This window comes from Cherax quadricarinatus, unplaced genomic scaffold (assembly GCF_038502225.1).
Source record: "Cherax quadricarinatus isolate ZL_2023a unplaced genomic scaffold, ASM3850222v1 Contig181, whole genome shotgun sequence".
NCBI lineage: Eukaryota > Metazoa > Arthropoda > Malacostraca > Decapoda > Parastacidae > Cherax > Cherax quadricarinatus.
Window position 1 is genome coordinate 246,852 of NW_027195207.1, and position 25,371 is coordinate 272,222.

General features: G+C 38.3%; 1 protein-coding gene across 1 annotated transcript in view; it reads left to right on the plus strand.

Annotated features, from left to right (window-relative positions):
• LOC128701507 (replication protein A 70 kDa DNA-binding subunit) overlaps positions 1-25,158 on the plus strand; it is a 236,694-nt gene extending 211,536 nt beyond the window's left edge. The window contains exon 6 of the mRNA XM_070080161.1: positions 24,512-25,158. Within this exon, the coding sequence (XP_069936262.1) occupies positions 24,512-24,619 (108 nt within the window). The 3' untranslated portion in view covers positions 24,620-25,158. The remainder of the gene's footprint in view (positions 1-24,511) is intronic.
• The last annotated feature ends 213 nt before the right edge of the window (positions 25,159-25,371 follow it).

Below are 25,371 nucleotides of genomic sequence, written 5' to 3' on the forward strand. Positions count from 1 at the left end.
GTGCAATCAGGCACCTAAACTACTGTGAACGGTTGAAGGCCCTTGATCTGTATTCCCTTGAATGCAGGTGAAAGAGATACATGATAATATACACTTGGAAGGTCCAGGAGGGATTGGTACCAAACCTGCACACGAAAAACACTCCATATGAAAGCAAAAGACTCGGCAGGAGATGCAACATTTCCCCGATGAAAAGCAGGGGCGCCACGAGTACACTGAGAAACAACACAATAAGTGCCCGGGGCCCAAGACTGTTCAATTGCCTCCCAGCATACATAAGGGGGATTACCGATAGACACCTGGCTGTCTTCAAGAAGGCACTGGACAGGCACCTAAAGTCAGTACTTGACCAACCGGGCTGTGGTTTGTACATCAGCTTGTGTGCTGCCAGCAGTAACAGCCTGGTTGATCAGACCCTGATCCACCATGAGGCCTGGTCTCAGACCTGGCCGCGGGGGCGTTGACCCCCGAAACCCTCTCCAGGTAAACCATCCAGGATATGCCGTATTCTATTCAAGATTGATGGACTGACCACATCGACTCAAGGTTGAGGGACTGATTACCTCATTCTCCTCCTGTTCTTCAAGTTTATCCTTTGTATGGACTGATGAAGCTACTGTGTGGTGAAACGTTTCCTCAATAAAGATACCCAAGAGTTGCACATGTGTCTAATTTAACAATGTGTCGGTTCTTTAAACCATTCATCTACAGTGTGCCATTGTTTACCAGTGAGCAACAGTCCCCTCACATGCTCCTACGAAATATTTCATAATATTCCATTGATTTTAGTGCTTGCAAGTGCTAAATAAGCTACCATGGCTCCAAAGAAAGCTTCTAGTGCCAGCCCTTTGGTAAAGAATGTGAGAAACACATAATTTAAGAAAAAGTTTGTAGAAAAATACAAAGGTGGTGGTGGTAGAGTGGAAGCAGTTGTGATAGTGGTTGATGGTGATAGTGATGGTGGTAGAGGGTTCCTTCTTTAGTGATTCAGCAATTCTACCAACTTCTCCAATGTTGTTGGAGTTATATAGGGCTACAGAAAACACTGCCGCCTCAGCTGCTGCTTCACCACCATTATGGATGGCTTACTCTCAGTGGCCCTTATATACCCAACAACAACACAACACAACACCTCTTGTGACATACGTAATGACTTATTTTATTCATTCTAGAGTATATTCCATGTTTCTATGTTATTAATATTGTTTATTGTGTCATATTAGTTGAATTTTGATAGATAAATTCAAATTCAAATTCAATTCAAATTCAAAGTTTATTCTCTATAAAGATTACAATGTTGAATTTACAGAATTTGGTTGTTGTGTGGTTTACATGTAGTTAAATAATGATTACAGAGTGTACCACTAGAACGCCTAGCATTGCTAGGCATTTCGGGCTGACTTAGTTTAATTCTTTATTTTAAAATATTACAAATTATGAGGTAAGTTGGTATTATGGCTAAGTGACTAAATACTAGTTTGTGAGTTTAGCAATGTGAATGCTTTCGTTTTGGCACAGTACATAGTTTCAGTATTGGAGTATCATAGGATTCATTATTTTAAGATTGAGATTAATATTTCTGTTTATGGTCAAATGGGTGAGTGAGTGTAAGTGTGAACCACCAGGTGGTATTCGTGTAGTTAGTTGATGGGGTTTATCAGGGAGATAAGATGTTTTCTAATGGTAGTTTTGAAGGTGATGAATGTATCTGCAGTTCTAGAGTTCTCAGGTAGGGTGTTCCAGATTTTAGGGAATTTGACATACATTGAATTTTTGTAAAGGTTTAGTCGGACATGGGGAATGTCGTAGAGATGTTTGTGTCTGGTGTTATGCCTGTGGGTTCTGTCACAACTATCAAGAAAGCATTTTAGGTCAAGGTTGATATTGGAGTTTAAGGTCCTGTAGATGTAGATTGCACAGTAGTAAGTGTGGATGTACTGAACAGGGAGTAAGTTTAGATCTATGAAGAGTGGGGGGGGGGTGTTGCCAGGGATGGGATTTAGTGATTATTCTTACTGCAGCTTTTTGTTGGGTTATTATTGGCTTTAGGTGTGTTGCTGCAGTTGATCCCCAAGCACAAATAGCATAGGTGAGGTATGGATAAATAAGTGAGTGGTATAGTGTGAGAAGGGCATTTTGCGGCACGTAGTATCGTATCTTGGAGAGGATCCCAACTGTTTTGGACACTTTTTTGGTTATGTGTTGGATATGGGTGCTGAAATTCAGGTTGTTGTCAAAGTATAGGCCTAGGAATTTGCCCTCATTATGTCTGGTAATTAGAGTGTTGTCGATCTTAATGTTAATTTGTGCATCTCCTGCTCTGCTACCAAACATAATATAGTAGGTTTTGTCAGTGTTAAGCGTAAGTTTATTGGCTGTCATCCAAGTCAATATTCTGATCAGCTCCTCATTAACAATGGTGTTGAGGGTGGCAAGATTAGGGTGAGAGATGACATAAGTCATGTCGTCAGCAAAGAGAATGGGTTTCAGGTGTTGGGATACGTTCGGAAGATCATTGATGTATATGAGGAAGAGCAGGGGACCAAGGAAACTTCCCTCCAGAACTCCAGTATCAAGTGGCCGTGTTGTTGATGCTGTGTCTTTGATGGTAACATACTGATACCTATTAGTAAGGTAAGATTTGAAATAAGCAAGCACATGGCCTCTTATACCGTAATGGTCAAGTTTGTGGAGTAAGATGTCGTGGTCTACTGTGTCAAAAGCTTTTCTTGGGTCAATAAAAATTCCTAGTGGATATTTCTTATTTTCCAATGCTGTGTAAAGCAGATCTAGCATTTTTATGATTGCATCATTAGTGTTTTTATTTTTCCTAAATCCAAATTGGCAGGGGTTGAGTATGTTTTGTGCTGTTATAAATGAATATAGTCTCCTGTGCACGAGTTTCTCAAAGATTTTGGATAGCAATGGTATGTTTGATATTGGCCTATAGTTGTTTAAGTCTGTAGGGTCACCACCTTTATGTATTGGTGTAACCCTTTCCATCTTGAGTAGTTTCGGGAAGGTGCTAGTTTCTAGTGACTTGTTAAAAAGTAATGAAATAGCATGCGAAAGGATATGGGCCGCTCGCTTGTACAGTAATGGTGGGACATTAGACAGATTCCCTGAGTTGTTTTTAAGTGACTTTATAATCTCGGTGACTTCCGAGGGCTCAGTTGGTGCACGATAGAAGGAATTTGGGAAATTCCCATCTAGGTAGTCCCCGGCATGGGCATTAGTATGTGGGATTTTATTGGCGAGATTAGATCCTATGGTTGAGAAGAAGTCGTTTATCTTGTTAGCTGTGTCAGTGGGATGTAGTGGTGTTTCATTAGGTTTAGTTAGGACAATATTCTTGGTTTTTTTCAGTTTGTGGGTCCCTAGAATCTGAGAGAGTGTTTTCCAGGTCTTTTTTATATCTCCTCTAGTGTCTGTGAATCTACTGGAGTAGTATAGTTGTTTGGTTTTCTTTATTACTTTGGTGAGAACTGATGAATAGTGTTTAAGAATATCTTTGTGTATTAAGCCCTGTCTATATTGCTTTTCATATTGGTGTTTCTTGTCAATGGATTTCAGAATGGTGCCGTTTGTGTGTGATCTGTTTCGTTTTTATAGGACAATGTTTGTTGTATAATCTAAGTAATTTGTTAAGAAAAATGTCTGTCCAGTCATCAATACCATTGGCCTTGGAGAATTCTGTAGACCAGTCAACAATCTCTAGGTCAGTTGTGAACTTCCTCATTGAGGCCTCGTCATGGAGTCTAAATGAGACTTGGTTGTATTCAAGTGGTGGTTTATTAATGTTTGTCAGGAGGAAGGTAGGGTAGTGGTCTGTAGTGCTATCTGTGATTATCCCTGATTTAAGGGGGGCTAGTATATTGGTCCATATGTGGTCTATTATGGTTGCACTTGTCTCAGTGAGCCTGGTTGGTTTAGTTATTGTTGGTATGAGAACTGTGTTGTTCATATTGTTGATGAAATCAGTTACAGGCTGATCATCTAGTAAGCCAAGGTTGATGTTGAAGTCTCCAGCTAAGAGAAGGTGGTGCTTATTCATTTGTCTGTTTGTTATTAGTGACTTTAATTTCTCACTGAAATTTGGGATGTTTGTGTGAGGTATCCGGTAAATGGCACCGATTGTTATAGGTGTGTTAAGGTTTTTTACAGTAAAATTAGCAAAAATGTATTCCCCATATTCATCACTAAAGCAAGTGGTGCTAATACAAGATAATTGGCTAGAGTAATAGATTGCAATACCACCCCCAACTTGGTTTGGTCTGCAGTTGTGAATTGCTGTGTATCCTGGTAGAGGGTAGATATCTATTGTGTCCTGCTTAAGCCAGGTCTCAGTAAGAATAATGCAGGAGAAGGGTGTCTTTATTGATTCAAGGAGTGCCAGGAGGTCATCATAGTGTTTGCTTAAGGACCTGATGTTGTAGTTAAGTACTGATAGGCTTTTAGCATTGTTTAGGATAGTGCTGGCTTGTGATGCTGTGTAGTAAAGGCAGTTACTTTCCAATAGGTTTTGATTGGGTGTCAGATTATGGAGGTTTAGATCAGGGTCAACGTGATCAATCATCTTTTAGGTTTAAATTATGGTTATTTATTATTATTTTTATTATCACACTGGCCGATTCCCACCAAGGCAGGGTGGCCCGAAAAAGAAAAACTTTCACCATCATTCACTCCATCACTGTCTTGCCAGAAGGGTGCTTTACACTACAGTTTTTAAACTGCAACATTAACACCCCTCCTTCAGAGTGCAGGCACTGTACTTCCCATCTCCAGGACTCTAAGTCCGGCCTGCCGGTTTCCCCGAACCCCTTCATAAATGTTACTTTGCTCACACTCCAACAGCACGTCAAGTATTAAAAACCATTTGTCTCCATTCACTCCTATCAAACACGCTCACGCATGCCTGCTGGAAGTCCAAGCCCCTCGCACACAAAACCTCCTTTACCCCCTCCCTCCAACCTTTCCTAGGCCGACCCCTACCCCGCCTTCCTTCCACTACAGACTGATACACTCTTGAAGTTATTCTGTTTCGCTCCATTCTCTCCACATGTCCGAACCACCTCAACAACCCTTCCTCAGCCCTATGGACAACAGTTTTGGTAATCCCGCACCTCCTCCTAACTTCCAAACTACGAATTCTCTGCATTATATTCACACCACACATTGCTCTCAGACATGACATCTCCACTGCCTCCAGCCTTCTCCTCGCTGCAACATTCATCACCCATGCTTCACACCCATATAAGAGCGTTGGTAGAACTATACTCTCATACATTCCCCTCTTTGCCTCCAAGGACAAAGTTCTTTGTCTCCACAGACTCCTAAGTGCACCACTCACCCTTTTCCCCTCATCAATTCTATGATTCACCTCATCTTTCATAGACCCATCCGCTGACACGTCCACTCCCAAATATCTGAATACTTTCACCTCCTCCATACTCTCTCCCTCCAATCTGATATCCAATCTTTCATCACCTAATCTTTTTGTTATCCTCATAACCTTACTCTTTCCTGTATTCACTTTCAATTTTCTTCTTTTGCACACCCTACCAAATTCATCCACCAATCTCTGCAACTTCTCTTCAAAATCTCCCAAGAGCACAGTGTCATCAGCAAAGAGCAACTGTGACAACTCCCACTTTATGTGTGATTCTTTATCTTTTAACTCCACGCCTCTTGCCAAGACCCTCGCATTTACTTCTCTTACAACCCCATCTATAAATATATTAAACAACCACGGTGACATCACACATCCTTGTCTAAGGCCTACTTTTACTGGGAAATAATTTCCCTCTTTCCTACATACTCTAACTTCAGCCTCACTATCCTCGTAAAAAAACTCTTCACTGCTTTCAGTAACCTACCTCCTACACCATACACCTGCAACATCTGCCACATTGCCCCCCTATCCACCCTGTCATACGCCTTTTCCAAATCCATAAATGCCACAAAGACCTCTTTAGCCTTATCTAAATACTGTTCACTTATATGTTTCACTGTAAACACCTGGTCCACACACCCCCTACCTTTCCTAAAGCCTCCTTGTTCATCTGCTATCCTATTCTCCATCTTACTCTTAATTCTTTCAATAATAACTCTACCATTCACTTTGCCAGGTATACTCAACAGACTTATCCCCCTATAATTTTTGCACTCTCTTTTATCCCCTTTGCCTTTATACAAAGGAACTATGCATGCTCTCTGCCAATCCCTAGGTACCTTACCCTCTTCCATACATTTATTAAATAATTGCACCAACCACTCCAAAACTATATCCCCACCTGCTTTTAACATTTCTATCTTTATCCCATCAATCCCGGCTGCCTTACCCCCTTTCATTTTACCTACTGCCTCACGAACTTCCCCCACACTCACAACTGGCTCTTCCTCACTCCTACAAGATGTTGTTCCTCCTTGCCCTATACACGAAATCACAGCTTCCCTATCTTCATCAACATTTAACAATTCCTCAAAATATTCCCTCCATCTTCCCAATAACTCTAACTCTCCATTTAATAACTCTCCTCAACTATTTTTAACTGACAAATCCATTTGTTCTCTAGGCTTTCTTAACTTGTTAATCTCACTCCAAAACTTTTTCTTATTTTCAACAAAATTTGTTGATAACATCTCACCCACTCTCTCATTTGCTCTCTTTTTACATTGCTTCACCACTCTCTTAACCTCTCTCTTTTTCTCCATATACTCTTCCCTCCTTGCATCACTTCTACTTTGTAAAAACTTCTCATATGCTAACTTTTTCTCCCTTACTACTCTCTTCACATCATCATTCCACCAATCGCTCCTCTTCCCTCCCGCACCCACTTTCCTGTAACCACAAACTTCTGCTGAACACTCTAACACTACATTTTTAAAACTACCCCATACCTCTTCGACCCCATTGCCTATGCTCTCATTAGCCCATCTATCCTCCAATAGCTGTTTATATCTTACCCTAACTGCCTCCTCTTTTAGTTTATAAACCTTCACCTCTCTCTTCCCTGATGCTTCTATTCTCCTTGTATCCCATCTACCTTTTACTCTCAGTGTAGCTACAACTAGAAAGTGATCTGATATATCTGTGGCCCCTCTATAAACATGTACATCCTGAAGTCTACTCAACAGTCTTTTATCTACCAATACATAATCCAACAAACTACTGTCATTTCGCCCTACATCATATCTTGTATACTTATTTATCCTCTTTTTCTTAAAATATGTATTAACTATAACTAAGCCCCTTTCTATACAAAGTTCAATCAAAGGGCTCCCATTATCATTTACACCTGGCACCCCAAACTTACCTACCACACCCTCTCTAAAAGTTTCTCCTACTTTAGCATTCAGGTCCCCTACCACAATTACTCTCTCACTTGGTTCAAAGGTTTTATACATTCACTTAACATCTCCCAAAATCTCTCTCTCTCCTCTGCATTCCTCTCTTCTCCAGGTGCATACACGCTTATTATGACCCACTTCTCGCATCCAACCTTTACTTTAATTCACATAATTCTTGAATTTACACATTCATATTCTCTTTTCTCCTTCCATAACTGATCATTCAACATTACTGCTACCCCTTCCTTTGCTCTAACTCTCTCAGATACTCCAGATTTAATCCCATTTATTCCCCCCCTCCGAAACTCCCCTACCCCCTTCAGCTTTGTTTCGCTTAGGGCCAGGACATCCAACTTCTTTTCATTCATAACATCAGCAATCATCTGTTTCTTGTCATCCGCACTTCATCCACGCACATTTAAGCATCCCAGTTTTATAAAGTTTTTCTTCTTCTCTTTTTTAGTAAATGTCTACAGGAGAAGGGGTTACTAGCCCCATGGTTATTTATATCCTGAGTTATGTGTTGAGTTCTAGTACTGATATCTGTAGTGGTGGGAAGCTTGGATAAGTATATAGCTAGAGTATTTTGGTCATATAGAGTATAGTCACTACTACACACAATGAAGTTGATGTTGTCTATGTGTTGTGCTGGAATGAACTAAAGTACAACTAGGTATAAACTAGTAATATAAAAATACAAATTTAAAATAGCACCAGTCTCTCACTAGTAATTGCAATATGGTCTAATATAATGAATTTGGTATTGACTATAGTACAACTGAGTTTAATCTAATAATATAAAAAAGGCACAAGACTCTCAATTGTAATTGCACTAAGGTGTTATATAAGTTGTTTACAAGAATTAGAGTATAACTAGATTTAAATTGACAAGATAAAATATGCAAGTTAAGGTAGCAAAAGAATAAAAAAAAGTAGAAAAAAAAAAAAAAAATATGTATGAGGTAGTTGGTACTAGTTAGCAAAAGATAGTTAAGGGCCTTGAACAATAATATAATTGAAATATACACTAATTGCACACACAATATAGTCACTAAGATATGAAAACAATCTTAGAGTAGGACTTATAATATAAACTTATAATATAAAAATACAGTGGACCCCCGCATAACGATGGCATCACATAGCGATTATTTCGCATACCGCTTACTTTAATCGCAAAAATTTTGCCTCACATACCGCTTAAAAACCCGCTTACCGATTTTCGTCCGAGACGCGGCCTGAGCCACGCTCACATGTTCCGCCGGTGGCATTGTTTACCAGCCAGCCTCCGCGGTAACATCCAAGCATACAATCGGAATATTTCGTATTATTACAGTGTTTTCGGTGCTTTTTCTGGAAAATAAGTGACCATGGGCCCCAAGAAAGCTTCTAGTGCCAACCCTACAGCAATAAGGGTGAGAATTACAATAGAGATGAAGAAAAAGATCATTGATAAGTATGAAAGTGGAGTGCATGTCTCCGAGCTGGCCAGGTTGTATAATAAACCCCAATCAACCATCGCTACTATTGGTGGTACAGCTGCTGCTGCTGATGCACTGTCAGCTGTTGCTGCTGCTGTAGCACCGTTGTTGGTGTGGCTTATTGAGAATACCAAGAAACAATTAACCCCAGAGGATTTGCCACCCAGGATAACCCAAAAAAGTCAGTGTCATCGAAGACTGTCTAACTTATTTCCATTGGGGTCCTTAATCTTGTCTCCCAGGATGCAACCCACACAAGTCGACTAACACCCAGGTGAACAGGGAAAAATGCCTGGAACTAGTGCTCATATTGGTGAATTTAAAGCCAGCAAAGGTTGGTTTGAGAGATTTAAGAATCGTAGTGGCATACACAGTGTGATAAGGCCTGTTCTGGAAGAAAATGCCAAACAGGACCTACAGTACTCAGGAGGAAAAGGCACTCCCAGGACACAGTGTCTCATCAGTCATTGCTGCATCTTCAATAAAGGTAAGTGTCATTTATTCTTCATTTAGTAGACTAGTACATGCACAATATATACTGTGCATGTACTACTCTACTATTGTGCATGTATCCTTCTCTTTGTGTGTGGGAAAATATATATATCATGTGGTAAAATTTTTTTTTTCATACTTTTGGGTGTCTTGCACGGATTAATTTGATTTCCATTATTTCTTATGGGGAAAATTCATTCACATAGCGATTATTTCGCATAACAATTACCCCTCTTGCACGGATTAAAATCGTTAACCGGGGGTCCACTGTACAAATTGAAATGGTACTTGCAATTGCACTAGAGTCTGGTATAGGTTGTTGACAAGATCAAGAGTACATATAACTAGATTTAAATTGACAAAATAAAATTCACAATTAAAGTACCAAAAGAATAATAGTAAAAAATAACAATGGTAATGTCTTGGTTATAATATGATAGTAAGATGGTAGACAGGTACACAGGTACAAAGGATAATATAAAGGTTGGAGTTGAATATACAAACTTGAAAATTTGGCAACAAAATGTTATGGGAAGTATAAAATAATGTTTAATGTACAAAAGTAAAATTGACTGGTAGTAAATATGGTGTTTAATAAAATTTTAGTAAGTAATAATTATTACAAAAAAATTGAAAAAGTAATGTTTATTTCATTCAATATTGCACTGGTAGTTATACTAGAGGTTATATGGCAGTACAAGGTAATTAAGAGTACTCTAAGATAGTAAATGTGGTATTAAAACAGGTAAAGGTAATTAGACAAGTAATGGTTATTAAATGTCAAAAATGTTAAGAGTAAATTGAAATTATAGTAAAAATGATGATTATTAATTTTAGTAAGTAATATCAATTGATAGTATTTAAAAAAAATATGAGGTAGTAATATGGACAGAGAAAGTATCAATTCAGCTAATGTTTAAGCAAACAATAGTAAATAAGAAAATTACATAAGGTGACTTATGCTTACTAGTAAAATCACAAAATGAGGTAGTTGATTATTTAATTACTAAGAGATTGTACAATGAAATTTGAACAATAATGGAGCAAAACATACACTACACTACGTAGGCTTTTAAGTTGGACATTGTTTAGTTATTCTCTGTAAGATTAGTATCCCTGAGAAATCGTGATAGATCATTCTCGTTCGTGATTGTGTACAGTTGACCTACATTTGTTTTCCTAACAATAAGCCATAGAGTTGATATTAGTGTCATATTCTCCAACAATAAACTTGCCATCCCTCCCTCACACAAACAAATCTCCAATAAGAACATAAGAAAGAAGGAACACTGCAATAGGCCTGCTGGCCCATACTAGGCAGCAGGGCCGGATTACCGCATAGGCAAACTAGGCATTTGCCTAGGGCCCCGCACATTTGGGGGCCCCGCGGTCCAAGGGGTTCAGGGGCTCATCCAAGACTGCGCACATGGTGCAAGTGCAAAGGGGTCCCTACCTAAAAGGTTCAAGTGTTTAGAGAGTAAAATTGATTTTTAAAAATTAATCAAAACAAAAATAAATAATGAAATAAAATAAAATAAAAATAAATAAACCTAACTATAGATGGCAACACTCAACACGCCTTTGTTTACATCAGAACAGCTGTGTTTTCCCGCTAATGGGTGAGTATGGGAGATTCCTCTCCAATTTTCTGTAGTAATTACATGTTATCTAGACTTGTACTGTGACAAATTAACTGAAGTGTTGTTGATAGACATTGATGTGTATGGATAAATGTTTGTTTTCTCCTCTAAATGTTAAGGGAGGTACCTGATAGGGTTACTTGACCAGTAAAGACGCATGGACCAGTAAAGACGCATTTTTGGTAAAAATACTATAAAGAAAAACCTAAAAATGCAAACTGACTTCCGTTTGTAGGTTTTAAAAGCACTTTGTCCTGTCATTAAGTCTTTATCATTTCAATAACAGATCTCAATTGATTGATGTTCTACATCACTTCCGTCGCAAATGCTTAGTTTTCAAGTTGCGACGGAAATGATGTAGAACATCAATTAATTTACTACATATTTCCCCAGAAACACATAAGCCACATCAGAAAATCATTGGTAGGGTGAAACTGAAAATTGTCCCTGCATTCTTTAATTCTCATGTCCTTATCTATGGTGGTAGGCCATATATCATGCAAAACATAATGATTAGTTTAGTTATGAAAATGGTAATATAAATACCATTGTGCATTGTTCTTGGACTCAGTATGATTTCTGTTTAAGTAAATTGGAGATCAAGGAGAATGAATTAGTAAAATATTCGTAGCCCAAATCACTAACCTAATCTATGGTAAAAGTTCTGTATATGACTCCTTTCTGGTAACGTTTTGAATTTTTAGATGCGCAGCCAGAGGAAAGGGGGCTACAAGAGCCATATCCCCCCAATTGACAGAAAAAAAAAATTTAATAATAATTAAAAAAATAATAATAATTGATAATGAAAAATTTGTATTTGCATGATTACAGACAGTGATACATCCTCATTATGGCATCTCGTGAACGTGATGTTGGACGTTCTTATGCAAGTGGGTCACAGAAAAGAAAGAAGAAAATTCAAGAAGAAGAACAGAAAAAGAAAGATGTAGGAAGCTGCAGAAAGATCACAGACATGCTCACGAAAACAGTTTCTGATGTTACCAGTACAGTTGAATCTGCAGATACGTCAGATCATACAGGAAGCCCTCCCTCCGTTATTTCTCAGCCAGCATCTACTTCTTTTGTGTCTCCTCTCAATGTCTCAATGGACATTTCATCCACAGGATTTGTCTTAAAAGATCCTGCCTCATGGCCAAATGTAATCCCAGATTCTCTACGTAATGCTTTCATTGCAGGAAACTTCAGTCAAACTCTGAACATTGACTTTAGGAAATCAGCAAGGATTTATGATGATTCAAGTCGTCGTTGTTTAAAGTCATCTGTGTTTTATAGGAAGCTTGCAAATTCAGAAACTGTGAAAAGATCATGGATGGTATACTCTGAAAGCTCAGGAAAAGTGTACTGTTCAGCATGCAAGCTATTTTCTACCAAAGAAAATACCTTCACACAGGGGTTCAATGACTGAAAAAATTCCAAGCGTTTCGAGGAACATGAAAACAGCACCACTCACAGAAGCTGCATTTTAGCCAGTGTATTTCGTGCACAGAAAAAAGGCTTATTGGATTCTCATTTGGAAAATCAAACTGAAAAAGAGCGCACTTATTGGAGAAAAGTTCTAGAAAGAGTTGTTGCTGTTGTAAAATTCTTAGCTCTAAGAGGACTTGCTTTCCGTTGAGAAAATAAGGTTTTTGGTTCGGAAAACAATGGCAATTTCCTAGGGATCATAGAACTGTTAGCACAATTCGATCCATTCTTAGCAAATCATGTGTCATGCCTTGGGAATGCAGGAAGAGGCACTGTATCTTACATGTCATCTACTATATGCAATGAATTTATTGAACTGATGACTAAGAAGGTCCTCAATAACATCATAGCAGCTGTGAAAACTGCAAAATACTTTGCAATAAGTGTAGATTCAACACCAGATATTTCACATACAGATCAATTGACATTCATTGTTCACTTTGTCGACTCCAGTGGTAAGCCTGTAGAGCGCTTTATAAAATTCATTCCTCTTTCAGGCCATGATGGAGAAACAATGATGAATGTAGTACTGGATACTCTGCTTGAACATGATCTCTCTATTATGGATTGCCGTGGCCAGAGCTACAACAATGCAAGTAACATGTCGGGTAAATATAATGGATTGCAAGCTCGTATCAAGCAAATCAACCCACTTGCTGAATATGTGCCCTGCTCAGCACATTCTCTTAATCTTGTTGGGTCATGTGCTGCGGAGTGTTGTGTCACTGCAGTTTCATTTTTTGGACTTTTACAAGCACTCTTTAATTTTTTCTCTGCTTCAACGCATCGGTGGAGTATACTCAAGTCAACCATTCATGGAGATGTCATCAAATCATTATCAACAACAAGGTGGTCAGCGCAGCATGATGCAACACATGCTTTGAAAGACAGCTTTGCTGAAATACGTTCTGCTTTGATCCAAATAGCAGAGGATGAAGACCAGACAGCAACTACAAGAAGCGAAGCAGCCAGCTTAGCATCAAAATTGGAAGATTTTGAATTGGCCTTACTCTGTGTGCTTTGGGACTGTATACTGGAACGGTTAAATGCCATGAACAAGACACTTCAGAAAATTGAAATTGAAATGGCTACTTATGCTAACTGTTATGACTTAATCTTCACCGTAACAATAGGGGCACAAATAACTCCATTTTTTTTTTGTTAGTTTTATTTTATTACCAATCATTTAGTTTCATTGGTATTGGGTTAGTGAATTAAAATAACCACAAGCAATTATAAATGAAATACTATACAGCAAGAAACTCAATCTTACGTTCAAATTCTCATTAACAGAGTATGATACAATAATTTCAATTAATAATCTACTAATCTCACCATTTAACTCTTTTAGAAAGGTCTGAGGTAACGAAATAGTTATCTTTCATAAGAGACATGAATTACCAGACTTCAGGAAACTAATGGCAAAGGCAAGACAATAGACTTGGTTTAAAGTTTTAGTTTAAGCTAGGAGCTTTGGGTTGAAGACCCGTACTGAGTCAGAGCTAGGAGCTGACTGACTCACTCAACTACTCCATAGTATGACTTCAGCTCGGCCAGAAGGCAACGCGTGGCGTCAATTCTAGAACCACCAATTGGTCACTACAGTAGTGGTTACACATTCGTAATACCTAACCTAATAATAATATAATATAATACAATATAATATAATACAATGAGAGTACTTTTGATGATTCATACTGTACCCGATAATAATATATAGTCGAACCTACTTTATCTAGCTAGTAATAAAGTGGTTCGCGATATATTATTACAGAACTTATTTTAACCAGGCCTTTTATTTTTGTATATAATGGAGTGAAGTAGGGGCGCGTAACACTAACCTCTATGCAGGCTTAGTGGAATTTGTAAGCTCACTTCGCAATGATGAAACTTTTGAAATGTTTGAAGAGAAAGCTAAACTGCTGGTGAAAGACTACGGTTACCGGGCTGATCATCAGCGGTCAAGGAAGAGGAAACGCAATTTTGAAGAGCCAGACAATGAAATTGTGTTGCTACCAAGGCAGAAATGTAAGACAGCTACATATTTCGTCATTCTGGATTCACTGATTACAGAATTGGTGAAAAGAAAAGAAATCTACCAGAATCTCAAAGAAAAGTTTGGATTTCTGTTCAAAATTACTACTATGCCAGATGCAGAATTGAGAGAAGCTGCATTAAAGTTGCAACAACACCTTTCAGCAGATGTTCAGGACACATTTGTTGAAGAAATAGTTCATTTTTCTGGGTATATGAATCAGATTAAAGCTCCACCTGAAAAATGTGCACCTTCAGCTGCTTTGAAACATTTAAGAAATGCAGGTACAGTGGACCCCCGGTTAACGATTTTAATCCGTGCAAGAGGGGTAATCGTTATGCGAAATAATCGTTATGTGAATGAATTTTCCCCATAAGAAATAATGGAAATAAAATTAATCCGTGCAAGACACCCAAAAGTATGAAAAAAAAATTTTTTTACCACATGAAATGTTAATTTTAATACACACAAACTGAAAAAGGCATGCACACTTACATGACACTTACTTTTATTGAAGATCTGGTGATGATTGATGGGATGGGAGGAGGGGAGAGCATTATCTTCTTACTGTTTAGAAGGGGAATCCCCTTCCATTAGGACTTGAGGTAGCAAGTCCTTTTCCGGGGTTACTTCCCTTCTTCTTTTAATGCCACTAGGACCAGCTTGAGAGTCACTGGACCTCTGTCGCACAACAAATCTGTCCATAGAGCTCTGTACCTCCCGTTCCTTTACGATTTGTCTAAAATGGGCCACAACATTGTCATTGAAATAGTCACCAGCACGGCTTGCAACAGCTGTGTCAGGGTGATTTTCATCCATAAAGGTTTGCAGTTCAACCCACTGTGCACACATTTCCTTAATTTTTGAAGTAGGCACAATGGATTCCACAACTGGCATAGGCTTCTCAGGGTTAGCCCCAAACCCTTCAAAATCTTTCTTAATTTCCATACTAATTCTCACCCTTTTTACCACAGGGTTGGCACTAGAAGCTTTCTTGGGGCCCATGGTCACTTATTTTCCAGAAACAGCACCGAAAACACTGTAATAATACGAAATATTCCGATTGTATGCTTGGATGTTATTGCGGAGGCTGGCTGGTAAACAATGCCACCGGCGGAACATGTGAGCGTGGCTCAGGCCGCACATTGGAAGCGTCTCGGACGAAAATCGGTAAGCGGGTTTTTAAGCGGTATGCGAGGCAAAATTTTTGCAATTAAAGTAAGCGGTATGCGAAATAATCGCTATGTGATGCCATCGTTATGCGGGGGTCCACTGTATCTCAGAAACCTTCCCTAATGTTGACATAGTGTATCGCCTTTACCTAACACTTCCAGCTACTAACTGTGAAGGAGAACATTCATTTTCTGTTTTGAAAAGAGTGAAAAACCAGCTCCATACAACAATGAGCCAAGACAAATTGTGTAACCTAGCCATGTTGACCATTGAGTCTGATCTAACAAGAAATATTGATTTTCAGAATATAATTGATGATTTTGCCAATATGAAATCCAGAAAAAAGTTTATTTAAGAAGTGCCTGTGAATATAAACAGTTCTTTACTTTCTTGAGTTTATATGATTTGATAGTCTTGTGCATGATGCAATGATAACAATAATGGTCAGTGATTTATAAAGGGAATAATAGTGCTTTAGTGGTTATGCTGAATATAATAGGTACATGATGTCACTACTTTAATAGCCTAATCTAGTAATACTATGCTGTCTTGAGTTTATTCTCTTTAAAATGCATGATTTAACAAGATAGTTATAATGGCTGTTGGTAAATGGTTTTGGTTGTCTTGATGTACTTTCCCTATTAAATTTAATCTAAATAGCCAGAATGTATTTAATTCGACCTTAAACAGGCGCACACCAACCCCCCCCCCCCCAAGCGGGAAGGGGTCGCTTCGCTTACCCGTAACTCAAAGGGGCCCCGCCAATCTGAATAGCCTAGGGCCTGGAGACTTCTAAATCCGGCCCTACTAGGCAGGTCCTTTACAATCCTTCCCACTAAGAACATAACAATGGAAGAACACTGCAGGTCTTTTGGCCCATACAAGGCAGGTCCTTATCAAAATGACCTCTACCCAAAGCTACCCAAGAATTTACTCCCGTACCCAATGACACAAATCAAACTCAGCTCCTCCAACTCATATATTTGTCCAATCTCTTCTTAAAGCTACCCAAGGTCCTAGCCTCGATCACCCTACTGGTAAGTGTGATGTTAAATAAGAACATAAGAAAGGAGGAACACTGCAATAAGCCTGTTCGCCCACACTAGGCTGGTCCTTCACAAATCCAACCCACTAACAGAACAAATGCTACCCAAGCAATAAGCTCAGGTACAAGTCTGACTCAAATCCAACCCCTCTCACTCGTGTATTTATCCGACGTAAATTTGTAACTACCCAATGTTTTAGCTTCGATCACCCTACTAGGCAGACCGTTCCACTATAGTCGGTACCTGACTAGCCGGGCTGTGGCTTGTACGTTGGTTTGCGTGCAGCCAGCAGTAACAGCCTAGTTGATCAGGCTCTGATCCACCAGGTGGCCTGGTCACAGACCGGGCTGTGGGGGCGTTGACCCCCGGAACTCTCTCCAGGTAATCTCTCCAGGTAAAACCCCTATTACCAATGTTCATTTATACATTTTATTAGTGCTTTACATTTATTTGGGATTTTTTTCTGCATGTAAATCTATATTTATGCTAGGGAAGTGACCCCTGAAGTGACCTAGAGTCCTTATGGAGGGGGATTCCCCTTCCAAACAATAACTTCTCTTCCCTCTCTCCTCCTCCCTGTCTTCCATTCATCAACAACAGTCTTCAATAAAGGTAACTGTCATGTTGAATGTTCATTCTTTTGTGCATGTAAATCTATCTTTAAGGTAAAAAAAAAATTGTTGTTGATACTTCTGGGTGTCTGGAACGAATTAATTGGATTTACATTATTTCTTATGGGGAAAATTTATTCGAAAATCGTCTATTTCGATAATAGTCCCACTTCCAGGAATGGATTAAGGACGATAATTGAGGGACCACTGTAATGTTATTCATGGTTGCTACCTGTCCATTTAATTTTGTTTACCACTACTTTTTTTAGTCCCTTTTATATTGTGTGTGCAATTAGTGTAAATTCCAATTACATTATTGTGTGAGTCCCAAAACTATCTTTTGCTAGCTAGTACCAACTACCTCATATTTTTTTTTTACTTTTTATAGTGCAATTAATTGCTCAACTTATTATATATTACAAATCAGATCTTACTCCCAAATCAATATTATATCATAGTGACTATCTGTCCATTTAACTTTGTTTACCATTACTTAATTTAATCCCTTACATATTTTCTCCTTTATTTTAGCTTTATATAACTACCTTAGTTCATATATTCACAATTGTAAAGATAATCAAGGTGCTATTCTCAAGTGCTAAAGTGTAATAAGTTCACTATTTTGCCATTATATTCCCAAGCTCATTTATTTGATCACCACTTTATTTGTAATAAAGTTGGTAGAATTACCGACAATATGTAAAGTAAAAGGACACAAGTGCAACTAATGTGACATTTATTGTGGCAACGTTTCGCTCTCCAGGAGCTTTATCAAGGCTTGATAAAGCTCCTGGAGAGCGAAACGTTGCCACAATAAATGTCACATTAGTTGCACTTGTGTCCTTTTACTTTACCACTTTATTTGTTCGCCACAACTTATATTAGTCCCTTTTATATTGTCTCCTTTATTTTAGCTTTAAAGAACTACCTTAGCTTATATATTTACATTTGTTAAAATAATTCAGGTGTTATTTTTTAGCTTTGGAATATTTACTTTGTTTTATACTTAATTTGTACTATAGATTCACTATAAATCTTATGATTACAAGCATTGATCCTGATACCAACCTCTTATTGAATGACTTAAATGAATCAAACAGCAACTGTAATTACTACACAGCAGAACAATCAAAGGCACTTCTCAGAGCCAACAATAACATAACTGTCTTTAACTACAATATCAGATCTTTAAGCAAACATTACGATGACCTCATAGCATTACTAAATTCCCTGCATGCCAGTATATCCATCATTACTCTCACCGAAACCTGGCTAAAGCCTGATACTACAGATGTCTATGCCATTCCTGGTTACACAGCCATACACAACTGTAGGCCAGATCAACAAAGGGGTGGCACAGCTGTATACTACTCAGACCAACTAGAATGTATCACTAATACTTGCACAAGGGATGAACATGGGGAATATATAATAGCTAAATTCAAATCCAAATACCTACAAAAACCTCTCACAGTGATAAACATCTACAGAGTACCACAGTCAAATATTAGCCATTTTAGTGAAAACCTAGGAAGTATGATAACTGATGCATGCATGAACAAAGATCACTTACTACTCTCAGGTGACTTCAGTATGAATCTCCTGCAAGACCAGGACCCACACATTACTGAATTCACAAACACTATGAGTAACTGCTTGTTGCTACCAACAGTAACAAAACCTACAAGAATTACAGAGACTAGTGTTTCTCTACTAGACCACATCTGGACCAACACCATATCCCCTTTAAAAATCAGGCATAATCACAGATAATACCACAGACCGCTACCCTACCTTCCTCATAACTAATCTAGGCAAATTACCCCAAGACACTACTAAGGTCACTTTCAGACTTCACAATGAGGCAGCCATTAATAACTTCACAACAGCAGTGACAAACATTGATTGGCACACAGCTAGAAATCAATACAGATATTGACAAATGTATTAATAATTTTCTAAAAAAGACCCAATACCTCTATAACAAGCACTGCCCTAAAAACTAAACAGATGACAGCTAAGAGACTGAACAGTCCCTAGCTAACACCCAGCATCCTCAAATCCATAAATACAAAGCACCTATACGAAAAACAGTACAGAATGGGTCACATAACCAGAGACCAAACAAAACGTTACTCGTCAATCCTAACCAGCCTGGTAAGAAGGGCTAAAAAATTGTATTATGAGAACAGATTATCCAGCTTAAAATTTTAGGTGATATAAAAAAAGACCTGGAAAACCCTGTCAGAAATTCTATGAACAAAATAGATATCACAAAATAGTGCAATTCAACTAACAAAACCAGATGAACCCCAACTCCCACCAACTGAAACAGCAAACAGACTCAATGATTTCTTCTCCACCATAGGAAAAAAACCTTGCCAATAAAATCCCAAGCTCAAATACCCCACCCAATGACTACCTCACTGGCAACTACCCAAACACACTGTTCCTAGCTCCAACTAGCCCAACAGAAGTCTCCCTTACTATCAGCATACTAAAAAAAGACAGGAGATTTAAATACCTTATCACCCTTTATATACAAAAAAGCATCGCAAGTGCTGTTACCAATCATAGCAACACTTTAACAAATCCATCGAATCCTCTACCTTCCCTACAGTTCTCAAAATAGCGAGGGTCACTCCGATCCATAAAGGAGGAGACCAAACAGACTTGAATAACTACAGGCCAATATCCAACTTACACCCTCTCTCTAAAATCTTCAAAAAATTAATTTATAAACGAATCTGTTCCTATCTCATCTCCCACAACATACTCAACCCTTGTCAGTTTGGGTTCAGGCCTAATAAAAATACGAATGATGCTATTATACACATGCTGGAGCAAATATACACTGCACTAGAGAGAAAAGGAGTCCCACTGGGGATCTCCATTGATTTACGTAAAGCTTTTGATACAGTTGACCATGATTTGCTCCACATAAAATTGTCGCATATGGTATAAGAGGGCACTCCCTCAACTACCTAAAGTCATACCTCGGCAACAGAAGCCAATATGTGTACACAAATGGAGCAAACTCTTCCACACAGCCAATTACAGTTGGTGTCCCGCAGGGAAGTGTCCTTGGCCCCCTTCTCTTTCTTGTTTACATAAATGACTACCAAATGCATCGCAACTACTCAAACCCACACTATTTGCAGATGACACTACATACGTCTTCTCTCACCCGAGCCCAGTCATGCTAGCTAATTCTGTGAATACCGAATTACAGAAAATATCTACCTGGATGAGGACTAGCAAACTTACTCTCAACATTGACAAAACCTACTTCATTCAGTTTGGTAACAGAGCTACAGATGTGTCTCTTAACATAATGATAAACAGATCACCTATCACAAAGCTCACAGAGAGAAAATTCTTAGGAATCCACCTTGACAATAGACTCAAATTTCAAACACATATACAAGAAATTTCCAAGAAAATTTCCAAAACCGTAAGCATACTATTGAAGATACAGTGCTATGTTCCACAGTCAGCCCTCCTGGCCCTATATCACTCTCTTATTTACCCCTGTCTCACCTATGGAATTTGTGCATGGGGCTCAACAACAACAAACCATCTCAGACTATTAATTACCCAACAAAAGGCTGCAGTCAGAATGATAAAAAAATTCCCACTACAGGCAGCACACTCCACCAATATTCAAAACTCTAAACCTACTCACCATACAAAACACCCATACTTATTATTGTACCTACTACATACATAGAACACTTAACTCGGATATAAACCCTCCCCTCAAACGTCTCCTTACCAACCTCAGCAGAACACATGACCATAACACAAGGCACAGATCACTCTTTGATGTTCTTCGTGTCTATCTCACACTATGCAAAAATTCAATGCACATAAGAGGCCCAAAAATCTGGAATTCATTACCTGTGAATATAAAAGAAACACTGTTTATAAATTCAAGTCTCTACTTAAAAATCACTTACTCACCCACAACTAAATAAATACTAAATAATTTTTTTATTATCACACTGGCCGATTCCCACCAAGGCAGGGTGGCCCGAAAAAGAAAAACTTTCACCATCATTCACTCCATCACTGTCTTGCCAGAAGGGTGCTTTACACTACAGTTTTAAACTGCAACATTAACACCCCTCCTTCAGAGTGCAGGCACTGTACTTCCCATCTCCAGGACTCAAGTCCGGCCTGCCGGTTTCCCTGAATCCCTTCATAAATGTTACTTTGCTCACACTCCAACAGCACGTCAAGTATTAAAAACCATTTGTCTCCATTCACTCCTATCAAACACGCTCACGCATGCCTGCTGGAAGTCCAAGCCCCTCGCACACAAAACCTCCTTTACCCCCTCCCTCCAACCCTTCCTAGGCCGACCCCTACCCCGCCTTCCTTCCACTACAGACTGATACACTCTTGAAGTCATTCTGTTTCGCTCCATTCTCTCTACATGTCCGAACCACCTCAACAACCCTTCCTCAGCCCTCTGGACAACAGTTTTGGTAATCCCGCACCTCCTCCTAACTTCCAAACTACGAATTCTCTGCATTATATTCACACCACACATTGCCCTCAGACATGACATCTCCACTGCCTCCAGCCTTCTCCTCGCTGCAACATTCATCACCCACGCTTCACACCCATATAAGAGCGTTGGTAAAACTATACTCTCATACATTCCCCTCTTTGCCTCCAAGGACAAAGTTCTTTGTCTCCACAGACTCCTAAGTGCACCACTCACTCTTTTTCCCTCATCAATTCTATGATTCACCTCATCTTTCATAGACCCATCCGCTGACACGTCCACTCCCAAATATCTGAATACGTTCACCTCCTCCATACTCTCTCCCTCCAATCTGATATTCAATCTTTCATCACCTAATCTTTTTGTTATCCTCATAACCTTACTCTTTCCTGTATTCACCTTTAATTTTCTTCTTTTGCACACCCTACCAAATTCATCCACCAATCTCTGCAGCTTCTCTTCAGAATCTCCCAAAAGCACAGTGTCATCAGCAAAGAGCAGCTGTGACAACTCCCACTTTGTGTGTGATTCTTTATCTTTTAACTCCACGCCTCTTGCCAAGACCCTCGCATTTACTTCTCTTACAACCCCATCTATAAATATATTAAACAACCACGGTGACATCACACATCCTTGTCTAAGGCCTACTTTTACTGGGAAAAAATTTCCCTCTTTCCTACATACTCTAACTTGAGCCTCACTATCCTTGTAAAAACTCTTCACTGCTTTCAGTAACCTACCTCCTACACCATACACTTGCAACATCTGCCACATTGCCCCCCTATCCACCCTGTCATACGCCTTTTCCAAATCCATAAATGCCACAAAGACCTCTTTAGCCTTATCTAAATACTGTTCACTTATATGTTTCACTGTATCTCATAAATGTTTAACCTGTGACCCAATCAAACTTTGCTATTTTTAATTACATTACCTAACAGAATACTCCATTCTAGTGAATGCACAGCAACACAGTAAATGACCATATGATCTGTCTTTGAAATACCCATTTGTGCTTAATTGTTATCTGTTTACAATAATGTTTACCACTGAATATATCATTGCTTAGTTAATCTTAAGTTAATTTTAAGCCTGCCCATAATGCTCTGCATACAAGGGGCTTTGGCGTGTTATACTTAACCACTCTATATCTTTGTACTTCTATGTATAATGTCCAAATTAATAATAAATAAATTGTCGACAGGAATATAATTGAATCATTATTTTCACAAAAAGCATCTTTGAATATATGAATATATCTTTTGTCTTTTACAGATTAGATTCACTTATAATTAATAATCTACTGTACAACTATGATATAATTAATATTCTACTGTACAACTATGACATAATTCTTAGTGTTAAGTAGTCAGTAAGCCAATAATGTTAAATTGGCCCATAATGCCTAGGCATAAGAGAGGCTCTCTTTGCATTGCAACCTATTATTGTAAATACATAATCTAAATGTACTATTTGCAAAGGGAAAAAAATAAAAATAAAAATAAAAAAAATGTTTTGGTGGTTGGTTTGTAGATTGGTATGAGCATGGCTGGTATAACAGACAAAGCGAGTTTAGTTGCTAGCCAAACCAAGGCTGTAGGCCTAGCAAGAGAGTGAAAGAGGATGTCTGGCTTGTCCTGCAGTTGTCCGGTCAGTGAGAGAGATACAGGGTCTGCTGTGCAGAGTTCTAGCAAGAGCTAAGTCCACTAGGAGGCAGCATAGGTGCTGTAGTAGGGAGGCACAAAATAAGAATGCCTAAATATGTACTGATCTTAAATGTAGGAGGTGGAAGGTATGGTGACGGCACGATGAAGGAGGGGTAGAGATGTCAGTACACTTCTGGGAAGATGGTTATTGAGTAAATTGTAATAAAAGTGTTTCTTTTGTAAGTCACCCCACCTTGATGAGAGACAGTCATTGTGTTAGGAAAAAAAATGTTATGAACAGCATTTCTTCCAAGCAGTTGAAACTTAATTTTATAGTTAGCCACAGTAGAATATGAGTTTATAATAATTATATCTTTATTTACTACAAGTACATGTACAAGGTATAGAGGCCTAGCTGACATCACTGACATACTACTGTATGGAAAGCCCCTCGTTATTGCTTAGCATTTCAGGGAAATTAGGTCAGCTTTGTCCCAGGATGCGACCCACACCAGTCGACTAACACCCAGGTACCCATTTTACTGATGGGTGGACATAGACAACCAGTGTAAGGAAACACATCCGATGTTTTCACCCCTTTGCCGTGAATCAAACCCGAACCCTCACCGTGTGAAGTGAGAGCTTTTGCCACCAGGCCAAAGTCTAATGCCTGTCTAATGTCTATTTCATATTAATGTTTCTCAGATTCCTTTCTCTGTATGATTTCTCTCTCGACAATTTACAGTGCATGGCTTCTGTCACCACTGAATTCCTTCAGCCAACTGTCACTGCATTTGCTCAATATATTTAAGTCATCTTGTAAAGATTTGCATTTTAATTATTTATCTTGCATTGTTTGCAAAGAAATTCTTATGAATTGTAAATTAAAGTATTACAGGAGCAAGTAGGGATCCATGTAACATCTCATATTGCATCATAATATTATTGCTGTGAGTAGACATAGGTAATGTGTATATGAAATAATATTTATATTTCTGCTTCTCAGATTTATAACTTAGTTTTATTGATTTTTTTGCAGGATGAAAGCCATTTGAAGCATGCAATTGTTGAGTGCTTGAAATTGGATCCAAAGAAATACAATCACCATCTGATTTCAGAAATAAAGCAAATGTCTGGACTGGCATAAGTAATTGGCCAATTTATCCAAATATTCTCATAAGAAATATATATATTTTTTTAGTGTTTTATCAGAAATTTTACATTTAGTAGATATGATTTATTAATGCTCTGTGAATTACAGTAATGTCAGTAGCATGATAACTTACAGAATTTGCTATTACTAAATGTTAGTAGATAAGCACACTCATTGGACTATTTTATTGCATCGTTAGGCAGTGCTGAAGTTATTAATGATATTAGGCTTGATATTAGCATGTGATAATGAATCCAAGTGCCTATACATCTGTAAGACCACCCTATTGTTGTTCTTGTAATGATGACATGTATTCCACAGTATTTAATAAAATTATGAAAATACTTTGTAAATACATTTTTCGTAATTTTTTTTTTCAGAAAGTTCATTACAAAGATAATAGATGTTCTATTTGATATTGTTGCAGTAATTTTTCATAATCAAATAATTAAAAACATTTTATGTTACCCTTCTAAAATTATTGTTGCAATAATTTTTTCGTAATTAAATACATTTTATGTTATCCTTTTAAATTGTTTTATTATTGTTGTAGTAGAGACTTGTAATACTAACTTGATTCTGCTTTATGCAACTACCACACAATCTTGACCCTGGTTTGAAGTTAGTGTAGAAATAATACCAATTACAACCTTTATCTTCTTTCAACAAACCAGCCATATCCCACCAAGGCAGGGTGGCCCAAAAAGAACAAAAGTTTCTCTTCATAATTTTAGTAATGTATACAG